Below are 20,939 nucleotides of genomic sequence, written 5' to 3' on the forward strand. Positions count from 1 at the left end.
CCACAATTTCTACAACTTATGACTATTCCAGGTATACTGCAAGCTCTCATTATTTGACACCCTTGGACATGTGAATGTTCGTTTTCAGGATAGAAATGTTAGGATATACATATCATTGCAATCTGCCAGAAGATTGCTTTATATTAATTATAGAATAACATTGGAGTATTAGAATTGCACTCATTTAATCACAAAATATGTTTTGCCACACAATATTGATGCTGTACTAACCTTCTACATTTTAACACTGTTAAGCCTTGTTTCCATGTTAATAAAACAATCAAATGATGACCAAGGCAAAATTTATTGTAGAAATTTTTTTACACTAAAATGTAACATTTCCACCCTCTAACCGGGTCTTCCTCAGACAAAGATTCAGAATAATTAGATCTAAAGATCCAACCTCCATCTTATATATACACTTGCACTCCATACACAAAACAACATAAAGGTGCCAGTCCTTATCTCAGACATTTCCTGTCAGGAATTCCTGAGTGTAGTCTCCTGACAGGTAATAGACACTCTACCTGACAGGTGATTGACAGGTACCCCTTAAGTGTCTGTGCCTTATCAATTAGTCCACATCTGGGCCTGGACAGGTTCCTTATCTCCTGGACTACTTCTCTCCTCTTTTCTTTCTTCCTCCTTCCTTTCTCTCATCCTTTCCATTCTTTGTTTAACTTCAGTCCCCAATTCCAGTTCATACTGTCTTCTCCTTTTTTTCTCTATTTCCTTGGCCTCTTTCCACTTCCTCTCTTTTCCGTCCTATCTTCCTAGCTTTCTCCCATTCTATGTCCTGTCCCGTTTCTTTTGTGTGCTTGAATATAGCATTTTTCTCTCTCTTATGTCTTACATCATCTTTATGTTGTTTCAACCTGTCTTTCAGTCTCTTTTTCATTTCCCCTATGTACACACTATCACATTCCATGCACTGAACCTCATATATAATCCCTTCCTCTTCTCTTCTCTGTTTTGTTCCTTCTTCTTGTTCCTTAAAACACTGCAGCCTCCCTTTCTGTAAGTGGGCATAAGGACAAAAAGACAGTATGAACTGGAAAGAAGGAAAGAAGAAGGAAGAATAGCGAAGAAAGAAAAGAGGAAAGAAGTAATCCAGGGGATAAGGAATCTGTCCAGACCCAGATGTGGACTAATTGATAAGACACAGACACTTAAGGGGTACCTGTCAATCACCTGTCAGGTAGAGTGTCTATTACCTGTCAGGAGACTACACTCAGGAATTCCTGACAAGAAATATCTGAGATAAGGACTGGCGCCTTTATGTTGTTTTGTGTATGGAGTGCAAGTGTATATATAAGATGGAGGTTGGATCTTTAGATCTAATTATTGTGAATCTTTGTCTGAGGAAGACCCTGTTAGAGGGTGGAAACGTTACGTTTTAGTGTAAAAAAAATGTCTACAATAAATTTTGCCTTCATCAGCATTTGATTGTTCTACATTTTAGATAAATCTGAGGATGTTTGGATTACTCAAGTGTGTCAGTCAGCTTTCTCAGGAACTCATCAGGATACCAGGATTCTGGCTTAGCCCTACTCCTAAAGCATTGTCTTGTTTGCCCCCATCCCTCCCATTTTTGTGGGAAAATAGGACAATTGTAATAAAACCACAGAAATATTTCCTGGAATGCCTTAGCACAACCTCTAAACAGACCTGGTTTTCCAGAATTCGGAATATTGGTATGTAAATATCTCCTTACACAGATTGAAGATCCAACAGAGACAATTCCACACAAGTGGAACAGCATGCAGAAAATGAGGCAAAACTAGAGGCTGGCTTGGTAGCTCACTTGGTACAACAATGGCACAGTATACCAGAGCCCTAGATTCAAGTTCTGGTTGAGCCTGCATTTTTTGCTTAAATTTCCATGTAGTACACCTCTTGTGAATGCTAAATTATAAGTCAGCTCTATGTGTTTTTCGCTAATTCTACTGCATTCCATTGTTATATTGTTACTATTATGCCATTTGAACTTGCAATTGAAATAACATACTAAAGGAGTTGAAAAACCATTTTTTTGTTTTCAGATGTTATGTTCCAAGAAAACCATACTGGACTATTCTACCTCAATTTTTGAAGATAAGCATTTACCAACTTTTTTGAGGTAAACTAAATATGGCTCTATATGGTATTTATAGATTTTCCTGCTTACATGCTTATCTGCTTCATAGTATTCTTTTTTTTCTCTTTTACCACTAATTTCTATACAATTTACTGATTATTATTTTATACTTTCTTGCTCCTGTCATATGTGTTTGTTTTATAACTCTCAAATATTTCCACATTTATTTTCAACACAAGAGCTCTTCTATTCAAAGAGAATTATGATTTTGTGTATTCATAACTTTTCCCATACAGAGAACTGAATTTTGCAATTAAAAAAGTTAATGTGTCATGTTATAAAGCTGGGACCATAATATTAATTAAAGCATGACTAATGCATTTATGTATTTGTGTTATGTTGCTTATCTGGCACTTCTGGCTCATCACAATGAAGTAATGGCTTGTGCTAACATGATTTGTAATTAAATACAGCACCACTGCATGCAGTTCCCCCTCTGATATTTTACCAAATTACAATATTTTAGAATAAAAATTTTACAGAAACAAAAGTAGATGTTCTTTATAGATATTGTGATGTTAAATCATGAAAAACACCAGTAACTTTTCTTGATTGGCTCTTATTTCAAGTAATGTAAACAAATGTTACTGAAATGACACACACAAATACTGTGTCTTATGTGGTCTATATGTAGAGAACCTAAGTGGATATAATTTCATTGTCTGTTTAAGTTGTCTAATTGGGACTGGACCTACAATTTAAAGTGGGATGCAAATCACCATGTGCCTCCCTTGGGTATTGAACCCAGGATCCTTCGATTACAAGACAACAACATTACCACTATCCCATTAGGGAGGCCCTAAAATTTAATGTTTTAAGTAACAAAATAATGTCAATTAAGAATTTTATATTAATGTTAGTGTTTCTCCTGAATTTCACCATGTATGTAGTCCATCTGCCTTTGTCGTGACTATCAATGCAAGTACACATGCGCTGACTGGATGAGTCCAGTGGCATTTCACGTAGGAAACAGTGAAGCTAGAGTAAAAGCTTGGAAAGGCAAGCGAGCACCTTGCAGTGGGCATGTGATGTACTGCCACCTGGTACACTTCTGTTCACAGAAAGTGGCACACTCATTTGAGTTAAAGTCCAGCTTCGGTCTGGCAGTACAGCCGAAGTAAGTGGTTGGAAACCTGGAGTGTTGGCTTACTATCAAACATTTTAACCCCATACTTGGAATTTTGTGTTTCTCAGAAAGGCGGTCAGGGGCGTGATGCTGATCACATCACCCCCCCATCACAACCCCCTATACGCCTTCATGGCATGGTGCTAAGCAAAGGGGAGCACTTTACCTTTTTCTTTACCTTTACCGGGTTCGAATTTGGCTTGAGCATGGGTGATATTTTTGAGTCTCTCTTCATCGTTGCAAGTAGCCAAAAATGGAAGAAAAGAGACAGTAAGTAACGAGGAAAAAAAAAAAGCAAGGTGGAAATAATGCTGTTGTATTTCCTGAAAATGATGCAAAAAAAAAACAAAAAAAAACTTATTTCTTCTTTCGAAAAAAGTGTTTTCCTATCCCGGGAGAAGGCTTGAAGAATATATAAACTCTTCCCCATCCACTTTGGCAAACATAATCGCAAAGTCGGCACTGAATATGCGATGGGAAAAATAAGAGAAATCCGAAGCAAGAAGAGTTTGTCACAGCTAGGGAGGCACATGAGAGGAGGTACCCCTCCCCCACAAACACACACACATCAGTCATCCAAGCTATTAACAATAAGTCAATGGTTGTCGTCTCATTTAACTTTAACAATAAATGGAATTTTTGTAAAATTAAAATTGTCGGGCTTTCCTTCTTTACACGTGCACGTTGGTTTCGTAATGGAGCAAAAAAAAAAAAAATAGAATTGTGACTCGTAAAATCACTACCAGCTGAATGAATTTCTCTGTAGATTCCAGAATAATGACTCTTCTTTTTTAAATAAATAGTTAAAAATAATATAATATATGTGCCGTTGGTTAATAAGATTCCTCGTCACATAGCAGAATCCCCTATGTTGATTGAAGCTAGAACTTGATCATCATTTAGGGTTGGAAACACTCACTTTCCACAAAGCACGGCTTTGCAATGTTTTCCTTCATTTTCATGCACAAGCTTGACTTGTATTCTGATGAAGCGTATTGCTTTCAAATTAATGTAATTACTAATTAATAATGTAAACGGCAACAAACGTTTCGAGCTGGACAAAAAAAGATTCAATGTTATGGATAAATTGGTCGAATAGTTTGGTTTCTTCACTGTGTCTTGTGACCATGTCGGTTAAAGGCTTTGTAAGCTGAAGTCCTATGTTCGAAACCCCGTGTCACCAAAATATTTTTTCTTACCAAATGGGTATTACATAATGTATTTTATTCTCGTCACACCAATTGCAGCCTGAAACTTTGTTACTGTTAGTGTCCCAAAAAGAAAATATGTATTGAAACTATTACTCGTTCAGAGAACGTGATTGTTACTCGAGAAAATTGAAATTGAGATTTTTTTAGTTGCTGCTAAGCCTCGATATTTACAACAATTGCTAAAATTGAAAATTGTTGTGTGATATAACACACTGTTAATATTCTCAAGAAGAAAACCACTGAAATTAAATGAGTAAGTTGTGAGGAACATCAGCAGATGCACGTATTTTAAGATGTTCCGTCATTCACATGTCACTCTTCTCGTTTTATACATAGATAGATATTTACAAGTGACCCACTCGATGAATGCTCACACCTTAAGAGTAATTTTCAGATGGGAAAGAAAAAGCCTGGTCCAAATTGTAAAGTCAAGACGTGTGTAGATTGTAGATGTTATTATTATAAACAAACTGGATTAATAAGTAACTACAATTATTTACCTAAATGTATTTTTCACAAATTTTTCGCATATACATTAATTTCAATGTAGACATGGACAGTGCAGTTAATTAATATTTGTGCTGAAATCTTTTCATTAGCCCTTTTCTTTGAGTCTGAGAGACAGAAAATTCCCTGCATGTGGTTAAAATGTTTGATAGTAAGCAACACTGAAGACCCAAAGCTGGACTTCAACTCAAACGAGTGTGCCACTTTCTGTGAACAGAAGTGTACATACATACACACATTTTCACAAGGCACAGTGCAATTATGGTGGTCTGTCATGAAGGTTGACAAATTAGCCGTGCATATTTTGTTATGACATTATTGAAAAAAAGGGGAATGGGTGAAAGCTGCAAGAGAAATTTGTGTGATGGAAGGTGAGGGTACAGTGAACATTAGGAAAGCACAGAAATGGTTCAAGGGGTTCTTGTCTGGGGACATGAGTGTGAAAGTCAATCCCCGACATGGGAGACAGGGTACCATGGATACAGGTGCTCTGCTACAACACGTGGCAACCGATGCAAGTGTCAGTACACGGTAACTGGTACGACAGGTTGGATCATCCCAAAGCACCATGGTTCGCTCTCTTCAAAAATGGGTTTTGTCTCTCGACGGCCTCGACTTGTTCCCCACAAGTTGACACCACAACAGACTGAACGACGAGTAAATATCGGACGACAGGTTTTGGCATCGTATTGTCACAGGTGACAAAAAGTGGATCTTTCTACGATATTCTGCCGGTGGTAACCAATGGTTACAGCCACTGCAAGAAGTAATGCCACTTGTTCAAAGGGGGATGGTTTGAAAATAAGGTTATGTTATGCATATGGTGGAATATAGATGGTCCAGTGTTCTGGAAACTCGTACAAGACAGTTGTGCTGTCGATGGGAACCTTTACTGTACAACTGCAGGAGGTCCATGATGCTATGCTCCAGAAGTACCCAACATTGATGCATTGGAAGAGAGCCTTGTTGCAGGTGGATAATGCCCCATGTCACTGGTCACGAATTGTTACCCAGAAGCTGCAGTACTTGGAGGGAATTCAAATGAAAACAGAGGTGCCAGTGCTGGATCTATAAGCTGCAAAACCCCGCAGTGCAAGGGGGGGGGGGGGGGGGGTCCGGAGACAACTAAGCCTTTAGGGGGGCCCTCAACCATTGACATAGTAGAGGGTTCATAATGTGTATGTAGTAAAGAATAAACGTAGTTACTCAAGGGTACATACAGAAACGAATGCAATATATACAGGTAAAGTTAAAGTTCCCTGTGCATATAGTACCGTACCATGAATGCACATTTAGGGTATGTGGGTCCCACATATGTTTCGATGTCGGCCATCTTGGTTTGGATGGTTTTGGCTTATTTTACTTCGCCTTTTTGTGCCAATTTTGGCTAATTTGCAAAAATGGGGATGAGTGATGCCATGATGAAATTGATGAATGGACACTCACAAACATCCATGCTCAGGCCGGGATTCGAACCCTGAACCCTGTCGTCCTAGCGTGATGTGCTAACTACTCTGCCACGGGAGTCGGCTCGGCCATCTTGGAGGTGATGTGATCAGCACCATGCTGCACCCGCTTTTACCCTCTTCCCCAGGTATCATTTGATTTTAGGCTGGGTGGGCCCTAGAGCTGCTTTATGTGGGGACAAAGCCGGAAAAATTCCAACCTTAGATCACCCACCCCAGGTTTCCCGCATAGCAGTCAGATTAGAATCAAATAAGGCTAGAATTTCACGAGAAATGAAGGGTGAAGGTTTCTTCAACCTATCTTTAATCAGGAAAAATTTACGATTGCATGATTGTAACAAATGTATCATTTTTCGGGTGTGAGAAAATAGTGTCATATATATATGTATATATATATCACCTCACCCGTTTAAAAAAAATTGAGTTGAATTCAATATGGCACACTTCCCACTTGAAACACACCAATGTACGAGTAGTTCCCCTTAGACTAACATGTTTCCATCAACCAATTGTAGCCAGCCTAATTCCTTCACTTTTTGTAGGGGGTGTTAAGGGACTATTGAATCACCCTCTTGGTTGTGACTTTGTCAACATGAGATCAAGAATTACAAGTAGGTAAAGGTAAGTAGGTAGAAGGGAGCCTTTGGTAATATTTTGCAGGGGGTCCAAGATTTGTAGATCCAGCACTGAGACGTGCGCAAGCTTAATGGTATCGTCGTGGGATTGTGGCTCTCACGGAACATTGGCAGAAAACCATTCAACAGAATGGCCTATACTTTGCCAAATAAGTCCGATGTCTCCAGTCTCAATGTCCATGTGCAAAAACGAACTAACTTTTGACTCACCCTGGTAGAAGTAGCTGGCCAAATACATTTACAGGGGTGTTAAGATTTGTAAAAGCCTTCACAAATGCAGCAAAGCTATACCTTTTCCGCGCTTAGAAGGGACTGCACTGTAAACACAAGGGCAAAGGTATTACTCCGCCAGGCTTCAGCGATTGGATGACCGTAAAGCTTCTGCTGCTTCCCCCACGTGTGAGAGAAAGTTGGCGCGAAAGCAATGTTACAAGCTACGAGAAATTAAATAAAAAGGAAAACTATAACTATTCACAAGATAAGCTGAACTTCTGTACTTAAGAATTTAATTTGAAGATATAAAAGTGTTTTACTTGCCTAAGCAGAGTCAGATAGAAAGTCGATTCCTTCCATAGATTCCTCCCCTTCACTGCTGGTGCCGCCGCTACTGCTATCAGCTGGATTGATAACAAGTCGGTCAACAACCGTGTCGCACATGTAATCTGATTCCCAGAAGCGTTCCTCTTCTTTCTCCAATATGCAATACAATAAGGCGTCTGCCTTTGCCGGTCGGGTTTCTTAGCCCTGTGGTTAATCCTGAGAGGAAAGCCTGTTTTTTAGATTTTACGGCAGAATCTATCCACACCTTAGAAACAGTATGACCTTCATTCACCCACGTTTCATCAAGGAAATACAACTTTCGCCCCTCCCGCCTGTATTCGCATATTTTCCTCAGGTAGTTCCGGCGCCACAACAATATGTCTTCTCGGTCAACAATAATATTTTTTCTGTTGCGTTGCACAAACTCGAAGCTGATTTCTTTCTTTCAGAAGTGTGTGGAAACTTGTTATCTTAAGGTTCGGCAGATCCGGATCACTATTCACACTCACCAACACTTTATTTATTGTTGCCGTTTCGTTCCTATCCAAAAAGTGATGAACCTTACAACGGATCCTCGCAAACTCATCGTACTGAACTTGTAACACAGGCTTTTGACGTTGACGCTTTTTCCCTGGTGTTGTTTAAATGCCCTTATTTAGAACCTCGCTGCGCGCAGATTTTACACTCTTTAACAGACACACCAGTAAACTCAGATGTCAATTTCATCACGTCCTGGATAACCATAGTTGGATATTTCTCGCAAAACTTTGCGAACACATTCAATACAATTTGTTTCTCGCCGCTTTTCAACGGTTTCCCGCTGCAGTGTTTAACGTAGCCAACGCGAACAACCATCTCGCACAAATTGAAATTCCCTCCCGCCTGCCCAGCCTTTACGCATGCGTGTTGTACCCAGAGTAAAAATTGTCAGGTCTTGTGTATTTATGCCAACCTGGAGTTCATTTACATACTAAATATTGGTTATGATAATTCTAGAGTACGATAATTACAATTGTGTTGAAGGAATGTTCTATTCTTGCAAGTTAGAAAGTGGACTATATTTTGTTGCACGTGGCAGGGTCTGTTGTTCAAGCAGACTCAACGAGAAGTGTTGCCAATCCGACTATTCTTTTGCTAAAATTAGCTGTTTTGAACTTTTTGGTCCTGCATTGGTGACAATAATGGCTTTCAGATATTTGCACAGTAGTATCATACTTATTTGACTTCATTCAAAAATACACACGGAAGTGACCTATTTTTCGTTTGTTTATTTATTTTCTTTAACAGCAGTATTAATCCTTGTGGTATTGTTGCAGATGCTCCTATTCGAACGTTATCTACGTCGCTGTTTGTAACTATGATGCTAGATTTTCAAAATCTTGAAAAATGGAAGAAATAAAGTGGCTGAAGTTCCATTTCGTTGGTAATTTTCGATTCGTCAAACCTGTTACGATTTTTGAGTAAATTAGACGAAATTCTGCACATCTATTCTCTACGTTCATTGCAAGACAGTGTCTACTTCATTTTTTTGATAGCATAAAAAGATAAAATCGCGGATCCAGGATGTTGGATATTTTTTCAAATTCTCTTACAATTTTTGTCCAATTTGCGTGAAATTTGGAAAACTCTAAAAATGTATCCAAAACTAGTTATGTGAATATGTATATACTACATATATATATTTAATAAACCTACGGATATACAAAGATAACACTCGGAAAGAACTGGCCATTCAAAAAATGGCTTTTCTTGTGAGGGACGTGAGGAGGAAAATTTGTATTCTTTATTCTATGAAAACTAGCAACAAATAGGGTATGACATGTCCACATTGTTATTATGATGATTATCCATAAAAAACATTTCTACAATATAATGTAGAACCCTACACACTGTGAGAATTCGCTTTTCGCTATATTCTGCAGGTGTTGGTTGGCAACACTGTATTCATACACGTGCATTTGTTTACAGTACAGTTCCTTCTAAGGGCGGATCCAGTATAGCGATAATAAACAAACAACGAATGCATACAAACTAAATACTGATCTGCTTCTATCCACTTCCCCTATCGCATGTAGATTTGCCCCCTTGAGCTAGTCTTATCTTTCACAGCTGAATAATATATTGATGCATATTCTGTGTGCAACACCAAGAAAATCATAAATTTTTGCCATGTAAGTTTAATGTATTCGATAACATTCTGGCAAAAATAGTTTTTTATGAATATATTCATCACAATTGATATATGTAGTGACAAACACATTATAAGATGTTATTTCAGTACTATTTTCCCCCAACAATTTTCCAACACACACTTCATTAGAAGTTGGGCCCCACATGAAAAAAATTCTGGCTATGTGCCTGTAAAGCACTGTGACTTTATATAATTATTTTACTACATATCATAATATATTAATTTCACATTTTAACTTTAAATTTCAATAATTTTAAGTAATAGTGATATTTAACATTATATAGTACACCAAATGTGAGGATTAGTGTGCGTCTTGCTCGATTCTGTTCTATTTATATTTAAAGCATCAATTTCAATACTGTGTATGCATTTCTTACAAATTATGTGCCGCACACGACATGTGGTTTATTCAATTTGTGATCAAATTGAAAGACAACAAATCAACTTTTGCTCGATTCTGTTATATTTATATTTACAGCCTCAATTTCAATACTGTGTATGCATTTCTTACAAATTATGTGCCACACACGACACGTGGTTTATTCAATTTATGATCAAATTGAAAGACAACAAATCAACTAACCTGAGACAACAAACTACGTTCAAATGTAAACTGAATTGAAACCAAAGACTGGCTTGGTACTCATGTAGTTTTAGAAGTTGCATAATATGAAGATGTCTGGATCCATCCCTAGTTGAACTAAAATTGCCAGGTACATTTCCTTCATTCCAATTTGAGAAACATCTATTTCTGTCCCGACAAGTTAACTGAAATTATACATATATATAATCATTTTTGGCTTGATAATGAGTTTTATAGGATATTTAATATAAATATAAAAGTAGTGTGGTCCTAGTCCAGTCAGATTAGGTCAAACCTGGACATTTAAAACAAAAACAAAAGACAAAGTAGAACCAAGTGGAAAAAAGTTGAGAGCACCTTCTGAAATGTCTCCAAGCAAAGTTGTTCCAAATTTTGGTTGTTGGTTTTCCACCATTTGCAAAAAGGTATCTGTCAACTTCTTTAATTAAAATTGTCATAGAATCTATGTATTACACTTACATATTTATTTATTTACTACCTTTGAAATGAGCCTTCATTCAAGTGGTAAATAATTTCTTGTGATGAATCCCTACATCATCTTTTTACGAGAGAAAATTCCATATGTTTTTGTTTTGAAACAAAAATATGGTTCATTTACTAAAAAAAAAATCAGATAACATGTCACATTAAAAAAGGGTGGAATGTGGAAAATTCAAGGATTTTCTTGAGAGAAATTTGATAGGGGCTGTTAATTTTCTTAATTCTTAAAAGGCTTAGGGCAAATCCTATTTTGAATGGTTTTCTAGAGTGAAGAGAATAATAATGTATGTAATTACTCATATATCTTAGGAAAAATATATGACAGTTCATCAATACTACAATAGAGCGAAAATAAAAGTTTTGAAGTAATGCTCTAGTGGTACAAATTGTCCATTAGTAAATCATGTTATTTAGTGAACAAGATAGATAAGAGAATATCAAATCTTGAAAAATTCAAATTATCTTACAGAAGCTGTAAGTACTCTTCCATGTGCTGTCAAATCTAATCTGTTTGTGCTTTTCTTTTCTTTTTCAACCAGGGTGAATAAGATGATGATGAATTCTGTGGAGTTTGCTACTGTCTTTGGCTGCCATTACAAAAGCAAAATAAATAATCCTGACAAGTGTGAGCCTTTCCCATTTCTGAAGAATACACAGCACTCCAATGAAGAAATAAATATGGCCATTTCAAAATAATTACTTTATTTCTTCTCTGGATAAATTGCAAAATGGTCTATGTACATCTAACTTCTGTAAAAAATAAAATTATTTTATAAAACAGGTCACACTTGATTTTTCTTGTCACTTTCTTCAATGCATCTAAATAATGAGGTAGTAGATTAGTGATTTGCAATTTAAATTACTAAACAGCATATTCTGCAAACGTGTGAAACATTACCTATTATAAAAGCAATCAATGAGCTGTTCAGAAAGTAGTATTTGAATTTGTAATTTTGTTATGCAGCATTGCTTTTCTGCCACTTTGGGCTAATTGCAATGATGAGGATGAGTGATATGATATGATTAAGCGAGATCAATCTTCTTCAGACTTCATTTTAATTTGCTTTCAAGTCTGAGGAAGACCCTGATAGAGGATTGAAACATAATGTTTTGATTGATTGATTTGCTTTATTTTACTTCACTTTTTGTGTTATTTTTGGCTAATTTGTGAAGATGGGGATAGTGATGACATGATGAAATTGATGAAAGAACATCCACAAATATCCATGACCAGGCCAGGATTAGAACCCAGGTGCACGATGTGCTAACCACTCCACCACAGTGGCCGGAAAAACAAATATGTTAAGTGTTTTTTCTTTTTTTTACTGGTCAGTATAAGTAGTGTTTTTTTCTGTTATGAAAACAAGGTTCAATCGTACTATCACATTCAAAATAATAATTAACAATTAAGTCACGACACAAATTCCATGTAGCATATCAATTACTTACATGTTTTTTTGACTATGAATTAGATACATCAGAAAGTACACCTGACTTACCAGACTTCCCTACCTCTCAGATTTCTAAGGTAATCCTTTTTAAAATTTCACATCCTAGGAAAATGCACTGTTAACAATTCATTCTATGGGGTGTCCAAAAAGTCATGCAACCGAGACTTTTGTAGAAAAAGCGATACAGACATGAAATTTACACTAGGTATTAACTATGTCTATGTGAATATTTTTGAAACTTTAAACAAGAAAATCATGTTCTACATGAACGTTCATGAGCTTTTACAAACGGTACATACTCACATAATGTAAGTAAACTGTATTTTATATTTTATGAAATATGTATTTTATGCATTACACATGATTTATGGCTCGTCAATTGTGACATATTCATAAAAAGTATGTTTCCTTTTTTAATTCCTTTGATCATACCTGAATATTTTTGTTTCAAAATTTATTTCTCTTGCTCTATGGTTAATATAAGTAGATATACTGTTTATGTTAGTCACTGTAGACTTAAGGTTGACCCTACCTTAATTTTCAGCACCTTGGCCCAACATAAAAACCACCTGTTGCCTCTACACTAGTACAGTGGGATCCATGAGTATTACCGTGCAAATTGTCCATCACCATGTTCGTGCACTTTATTTGACCCAATAAGAGCTTCAAGAATGAAAAGAAAACTCAGAACAAGCTGTTGACAACTTCTGCACCATAATACATAAAAATCCATGGCTTAAAAACGCATCGGGTGTAAGAGAAAAAATAAATGAAAATAGGCATGGACAATTTGCACGGAAATACTCAAGGATCTTACTGTACAAAAGCCAAAAATTACCATTCTATCTGCCCAACCACTTTTAGCACAGATGACCTAATCTTGGGTCAACTGCATCTGTTTACTTAGGCTACTACATACAAATTAAATGGAAGCTTACCTCAGCTTTGTTAACATGTGCTCAATGATCCTACAGTCAGTGCTCACATACAAATTTAGTTCACTGTTAGCCTTTTCTCATTCTCACAATGTTGTGTCGAACTTGGCTAGTTGCTACCAATGCAGCACACTTGTTTGTGTAATTCAATACCCATAAATCAGTAGAAACAATATAATCTGAAATGTGTAATTAGAACTAGACCTGCAGGGTATGATCACTGGAATATCACTCCAACAGGATATATTGCTTACAAATGTTAGTACAAGGCCTTCCAATGAACGGACAATTTTGTAGTAGATAACGGTTCTGAATGTTTAACTCTGGAACCACACCGTGGGGTTACCAGCGACCAGACGCTTTGTTTATATCTCTCTGTGCATGCACAATTTTGTTGTAAAGCATTGTCACACAGTGTACCTTCAGTGCTTTGACAGCTGTTGAGTTGATGTGAAAAATGTTCTTTTCCTCTGATGTGTCTTTGAGCATTGGGTCGAATATAACCCCCACAGTGTGATTAAAGTTACAGATTTTTTTTTCTTGTTTCACTGCTTCTTGCTAATTATGCACTAACAGTGTTAATTACGCGGTGCAGAGACAGCAGTGTAGAAGGAAAAAGACATTCAAAAAGTTATACTTGAAGAATTAGAAGAGGGTCATACTGATACTTGTTGAATCTCATCTACAAGAAATGATTACTTGTACTCGAATACCAAGTGAATTTCTGAGTCAGTATTCCTGATATCCTAGGTATTGAAGAAGGACCAGCAGTACAAGAAACTGGAATCCCAGCTCAGATTTCTGTCCTACAATGAAGGATAAAACCAGAACAAACTCACTGTACCATCTGTTCTAGAAGTACTTGCACTGAAAACCAGCGATCAGAAGTAGCACACTACTTGTAGCATTGCTACAGTAGATAGCTACAAGATTGTAGCTGTAGCGGTAGCGAAGCTACAAAATTCCTGTAGTTGTAGCGAAAATTTTGCTACAGCTACATTTTTCTCAGCATTTTGAGGTGGCAACAGCGTCAGAAAAATCGACAATAACCTTTAATTTTGCAGGAGGTTCATAAAGACAAAGTCTATTACATGGAAATACAGATTATCTACATTGTAGATTATAGATATCTGCATTTTATTTAATTAGTATCTGAATAAATCAGATATCAAGATAACTAACTGACATATATGAATATATTCCAGCAAACAGGCTAACAGCTAAGTTTGTTTGAGTTGCATCGTTATTTTGGGAAGAAACATGCCTCGTTTGCTACACCACTGGAAAAAAGTGCCTCGTTTACATCACCCCCGGAACAAATCCTGTGGATATCCATGGTGCTGTGTAAGACACAACTTGCAGTGCAGAAACGAATGATGGATTTCCCACTGCACTGACAAAGGAATAGTGCCAGCAATAAATGGTTTAGTACATTAACAGCATTGATCATTGTCAGTATATAAGATCTCACCAGCAAGAAATTATTGTTACAAGAATGATGGAGTTTCTGGAATTACAATTATTTTCGCGATAATATTTGTTCACAAATTTTAAAATTACAATACGTTTAGAACACTCGGGTTTACACGACAGTTTCCTCAATATATTGTATCATATTGTAAAACGTACGTACGTGTTATTGCCTTTCCTGCAGAAATGACAATTTTCTTTAGTTAATATACATAGTTTTCAAATTTATGTATTTTTCCTACTTTTGCGTCACTTTTCTGTAACTTTTGCTAATCATGACATCATCATCATCATCATCCTTCATCGTTTTCTGCCTCTGGCTGGGTCGGCATAGCAGTCAAACCTCTCCATTATTACCTGGTCTTCCACCACTCCTCTCTTTTCACAGTGTTACAATCTTGTCCTCTTCTCCTAACACTCTCCACTATCTACTCTTTCCACCGACCTCTTGGTCTCCCCCTTGGCCTTATTCCCACTCCTTGTGCATTATAATCTCTTCTTACTGGTAGTCATTCTGCATCCATCCTCTTCATGTGGCCGAACCATCTCATCTGTGCCTCACCTATCCTGTCCTTAAGCTTCACCACACCCACTGTCTGTTGGATCTCCTCATTCCTTATTCTATCCCTTCTAGTCTTCTCCCATAGACTCCTTAAAAATTTCATCTCCACTGCCTGCATCTTTTTCTTGTCTCTCTATGTTACGTAATTATTGGCAGATAGTATGTGTTATATATTATCTTCTTGCATTTCATAGGTACATCCCTGTTCCATATTAATCTTCGAACACTTTGATATAGTCCACCACCCATTTGTCCTCTTCTGTTTACCTCCTCATCTATTCTTCAACTCTTCTCAATCATGACACTGAGGATGAAAGTTTATTTAATTATATTCTCTTGTCTATAGTCGCTCTCTGCCACTTTCAGCTAATTGTGAGATCGAGGAAGAATGATGAATGATGATCAGTGTGGGGAATGGAGGAGCAGGAAGATTCCATCCTCCCAACTTGACATCTTTCCTAGTTTTTGTTTTGAGTCCATTTTATGCATAGATAAGCTGATCGAGACTGGATCCGAGCCACTATGTGCCTCCACTGGGTATTGAACCTGAAGCCCTTTTGTAAACAAAGGGCCCCAGATAATTTTTATTCAAAATGCTGCCTTCATATCAGTCTATTAAAAAATGAAATATTTATTCTCAAGAAAAATATGTTGATGTGAACATAAATACGTAATCCTACCAAATTTCATTTGTGTATAGTTGTAATCATTAATTTGGGTAACACCCTAATTGCAATATTCATATATCAAATTTGAATTGAAATGCCACTTGCATAGGTATGTTATTCTCAAAAACTATAGTAAAAATAAGTAACTGTAGTAAGTAACACTGCTATCAAAATTATCAAATGACGGGAATCATGATAATAAGTAACACAATATACTTACCAGTAGTAGAGGATTTTTTAAATATCAACATGGTTCTTTTTAAGTTTTTTTTATCCAGAAGTAGCGTAAAAAGTAGTGAAGTAGTGAGTAACGAACAGGAGTAGCGTAGCAAGCTACTTTTTGGTAAATGTAGCTATAGCTGTAGCGAAGCTACATTTTGGAAGAGTAGCTGTAGCTGTAGTGAAGCTACTTTTAAAATGTAGCGTTCTGATCACTGCTGAAAACCGACTCAGAATGTGTCCTGACTAAGAACATTGTGAAAAAAGTTCCTGAAAACTGTGCAACAAAGGAGACTGAAAATGGAATAATTTACTCATTAACCAAATTTCACTTATGGTTTAATAGACTTGACGAGATTTTTAAAAAAATATATAAAAAGATGGAGATAAGATAATATGTAACTTTAGGTTACCAAGACAACAGACAGTAAACAAACGGCTGCTCACAAAGAATCATATATTGATTGCATTGAGCTGGTTTACTTTACTTCGCATTTCTGCCACTTTTCACTAATTGCAAAGATGAGGATGAGTGATGATATGACGAAGGAGCACTTACAAATAACACCCATGCCCAGGATGGGATTTGAAGCCAGGACCCTGTTCTAATCATTCCACGAAATTCTTGACCATCTGTACTCCCTCGAGAATGTTAAATATTTTGCATGGTTTATGAAGATTATGTTGTTCATGAATAATGTTTTAAGCTTGCGGAAATGTGTCATTGTGAAGTAAAGTATGTCTGTTACCTTAGCATGTTACTTTACATGAAGCAGAACAGCACAAAGGCTTCGTGCAAGTGAACATAGCACCCAACAACACATATATTCCACAACAGCAGCTATAATTTAACATCGTTATGCTAAGATTAATAGGTTTGGGAGTGATAGTTATTTTTGATGTGTTCTTTTGCTATTTCAGTGTATCCAAACTGATTTTACTAATAAAAAGTGACGAAAGAACTCCAAAATAGCAGGTTTTTACTTATGTGGGTCATACTATGGGATCAAATATCTTTATTATTTGTGTCTTCCACATTCTGGAATCCATTTTGTATCACTCAAAACATCAAAATATGTCGATTAACAAAAAATCAACAAAATTCTCGAGGAAGTACAGTAGTTAACGGCCCATACTCTGCCACGGAGGCCGGCGCAGAATCATACAGAAGTACAGGGAAGATAATAGTTGTTCTCCAGAAAACATGCAGTTAAGTAATCACTAAGACTCAGAAGTATGTGTTAACATACATCATTAGGGCCCAAGTTCTAATTGTTTAATTCAGATTTAATTATGGTATGCAGGCTTTTATTTCATGGTTCGATTTCTATTTATGAATGTTAACCTATACTTTGGAGTTTTCGCGATTACTTACTGTGTGTTTGCTTAAGAATGTTTTTTCACTACTGTATAGTTCTACTCGTATAACTCTTGCAACCAGCCATTTCTTTACAGTCGTCTTGGTTACAGATTGCTCCTGCCATTTAGCTCACATGCGTGTGGTACGAAATGATTTCATAGTTGTGTTAGGAAAGTCAGGTTTAGGGCTTAGTCTCTAAATGCTTTTGTGGTTAGGTTAGGCAGTCCAGGTTAAAAATTCATAAAAACTTTAGTACCCGTCAAACGTCTGAAATTCCTTTATTTTCTTGTTTTTTTAACATTGGTACCTACGTATTCTGCATTGCTAAGGATTCTTGAAGGTGGGATTTCGTCTTTTTCACGACAATAAATTCAATTTTCCACATATCGAGTAATTATTGTTCGTTGGTTTTTCGGTTGTGTTACACACAATATGGCGGGCAAATCTTGACTAGCGTTGTCTATGATCACTGGGTGTAGAGTGTTCCCAACCTTCTTCACCGAAAAATACCTACTTTCGTGTTACTGATTTTGTATTTTTCTCCAGGTTCGAAAACCCCCCGAACCATGCATGGATAGCCCCACGAACCATTTCCGGATAGTCCCACGAACAATTCACGGATAGCCCCACGAACCATACACTGCAAGGTTAGATTAGGTTCGGTTAGGGCAAACATAGTTAAAATTGTCATGTTCTTGTAAAACAATGGCGTGGTTGGAGACACTGACCGGGGGTTACATCATCAAACGCACGCAACACTTGGTTCACGTAGTAGAAGGACATCAAGGGAACAGCTTTCGTGCATCGGAGAGACATTAATCTTGAAAAATACATGATTTACTGGCAAAATAAATTAAGCGAGGGGAAAAAACACTTCTGAGACCTTCATAAAGTCTACAGAAACTCATTTCGGTAAGTACTTTCTCCTGTAAAATTGAAGAAATACGTTTTGCAGTTACTAAAATTTTACCAAAAATTCATAGTATTACAATAATTTCCATAAATTCTTTCATCCTCTAGTCATGTTGGTGTTGGAATGCCTTGTTGATGAGAATCAAGGATATTTGTGTAAGGTATCTTCTACATTTTCTTTTCGCCGATAAAGAGGACTTGGGGCCATTTACCCACTGTACCCCCTCGAGAATTACGTCTAATTTTCTTTTAATACACAGATTTCAATGTTTTACGTAATGTAAAAAGTTGTTCCAGCTTTAGGATGGCCCACGTAAGTTAAAACCTGCAATTTTGGAGTATATTCGCTGCTTTTTGTTAGTACAGGTGTTAAGTTAATTTTAAACTAATGACCGTCAAAGTCATTGTTTGTATGCACACCAAAATAACGAAAGAACACGTCGAAAATAACTATCAGTACCAAACCTAACAATCCTAACCTAACTACATAAAATTATAGCTGCTGTTGTGGAAAGTCGTTTTGGGTGCTATAGTCACTTGCGCGATGCCTTTGGGCTGTTCTGCTACACGTACTTTACTTCACAAGTACACATTTCCGAGAGCTAAAATCAACTGAAAACGTTCATGAACAATAAAACCTTCATAAACCATGCAAAATATTGCACATTCTCCAGGGGGTACAGAGGGTCAAGGGTACCTACTTTACGTCCTTATTGCCTTTTGGTGGTAACCGATGGGAGTTAACAACACTGCAGACTCGTCTTTATGTCTGCGTTGTGAATGTGTGTGCTTTGCTCGTTTGCGTTCTGCATGGTGATTGCTTTACGTTCTCGTTGTGTTGTGCGTGTGTATGGTGCATGAAAAAAAACAGGTTCCAAAATCTTGTAGATAGTGTAAAATAAATTTATCCCCAGTAATAATTTAGTGCATCATTAAAAACCGTGCTTGCAGACAGCCGGCAAGTACCTTTTTCTTTCTGTTCTACAGCCCCACTAACCATTCACGCTAGCCCCAAAAACCATGCACGGGTAGCCCCACAAACCATTCACGTTAGCTTCAAACACCATGCATGGGTAGCCCCATGAACCATTCACGGGGACGAGGTATGCCTATGAGGTTAGGTTAGGCCTGTTAGGTAGGTTTCATTAGCACTCATTTCACCCCTAAATATGTACTTCATCATAGAAAAATTTCATCAGTACATTCAATTACGCATATCCGGAAAACATCGGTTATTATCGATTTCCTCCTCCAAGTTAATTTTTCCTCGCTTTGGGATTTACATTGTTGAATTCCTTATACAATAAGCTTTCCAACGATATATGACATGTATTCCTTAGGAAAAGTACGTAAAGTAGAGTCTTACCGGACCCATTCATTAAAAGGCGATGACGCTACCACTACACCATCAGGGAGGCACATCTTTCAAAATCCTCCCATGGGCATATTCAATCATGCATGGTTTCAATATTGTATTTTTGAAATTGTTGACACCTCGTATGATTGAATCACTTCTCACAAGACTTTTGCAAATAAAAAGGAGCGGTCAATAGTAAGTATTAGAAACCACGTGCATTTCTGAGTTTGCTATCTCGATTCGCCTTCTGCTTCACAAACACACAAAAACCGAAAATAACTGAGATGAAGAGTATACAGTATGTAACATTCTTATTCGTACACACGGATTTTCAAAGAAAATGTTGTAATATCTGAAAGAGAATACACTCTTTTGAAGTTGTCTCTTTACAATTCAATAACTAATATCATTAGGAACATAAAATCTTACCCAAATTCTGTATAACCAATGACAATAATAAAATAAATGAAACTGAAAGAGAAACATGCCATTTTTTGTACAACTTTTCTATTCGTACACTTAATAATATAAAAGAAAAAAAGTATATTCAGATCAAATTGACTGACAGTTCTAATACCTTGATGCATATCCTTTGGCTCTAATTACTGCTTGACACCTGTTCTTTATAGAATTAACCAGTTCCTGACATGTTTCAGAGCTTATTTTATTGCACTCGGCTTCCACAACAGTTTTCAACTCTTGTTTGGACTTGATGCCTGCTTTATGGACTCGCCTCTTCAAAATTGCCCATAAATGCTCAATGGGATTTAAGTCTGGACTTTGAGCTGTTGTTTGTAGTAGTTTCGGCACATTCCATATTAGCCAATTCATGTTAACTCGTGCCTTATGCTTACTGTCATTGTCTTGTTGGAATTTGTAGATAGGCGGCATGTCCATTTTTTGGGCACTCTGCTTTACATTGTTCTTCAGTATGTCCAAATAGACATATGCATCCATGATACCATCAATAAACTGGATGGTACCAACACCTTTGGACGACATACAGCCCCAAATCATTAATGATCACCACTGTGTTCAACTGTTGGAACTGTGTTAATGTGATCATTATCTTTATTTGATTTTCTCCAGACCCTCTTTATCCCATCTG

General features: G+C 36.9%; 1 protein-coding gene and 1 long non-coding RNA gene across 6 annotated transcripts in view; one reads left to right on the forward strand and one right to left on the reverse strand.

The window, feature by feature from the left end:
* Positions 1-11,648, forward strand: part of LOC146002075 (endothelin-converting enzyme 2-like) — a 76,611-nt gene extending 64,963 nt beyond the window's left edge. The window contains exons 17-18 of the mRNA XM_083139794.1: positions 2,043-2,119; positions 11,437-11,648. Coding sequence (XP_082995920.1) covers positions 2,043-2,119; positions 11,437-11,593 — 234 coding nt within the window. The 3' untranslated portion in view covers positions 11,594-11,648. The remainder of the gene's footprint in view (positions 1-2,042; positions 2,120-11,436) is intronic.
* Positions 1-20,939, reverse strand: part of LOC146002102 (uncharacterized) — a 39,720-nt gene that overhangs the window by 11,466 nt on the left and 7,315 nt on the right. For 3 of the 5 annotated variants that reach the window (XR_014443677.1, XR_014443675.1, XR_014443672.1), the window contains exons 1-2: positions 12,397-12,645; positions 10,397-10,581 (exon numbers count right to left, since the gene is read on the reverse strand). This is a non-coding gene — a long non-coding RNA (uncharacterized LOC146002102). Of the gene's footprint in view, positions 1-10,396; positions 10,582-12,396; positions 12,646-12,780; positions 12,818-20,939 lie in introns of those variants that run through there. The other 2 variants (XR_014443676.1, XR_014443673.1) reach the window with 2 other exon arrangements.

This window comes from Lepisma saccharinum, chromosome 1 (assembly GCF_977018435.1).
Source record: "Lepisma saccharinum chromosome 1, izLepSacc3.1, whole genome shotgun sequence".
Taxonomy (NCBI): domain Eukaryota; kingdom Metazoa; phylum Arthropoda; class Insecta; order Zygentoma; family Lepismatidae; genus Lepisma; species Lepisma saccharinum.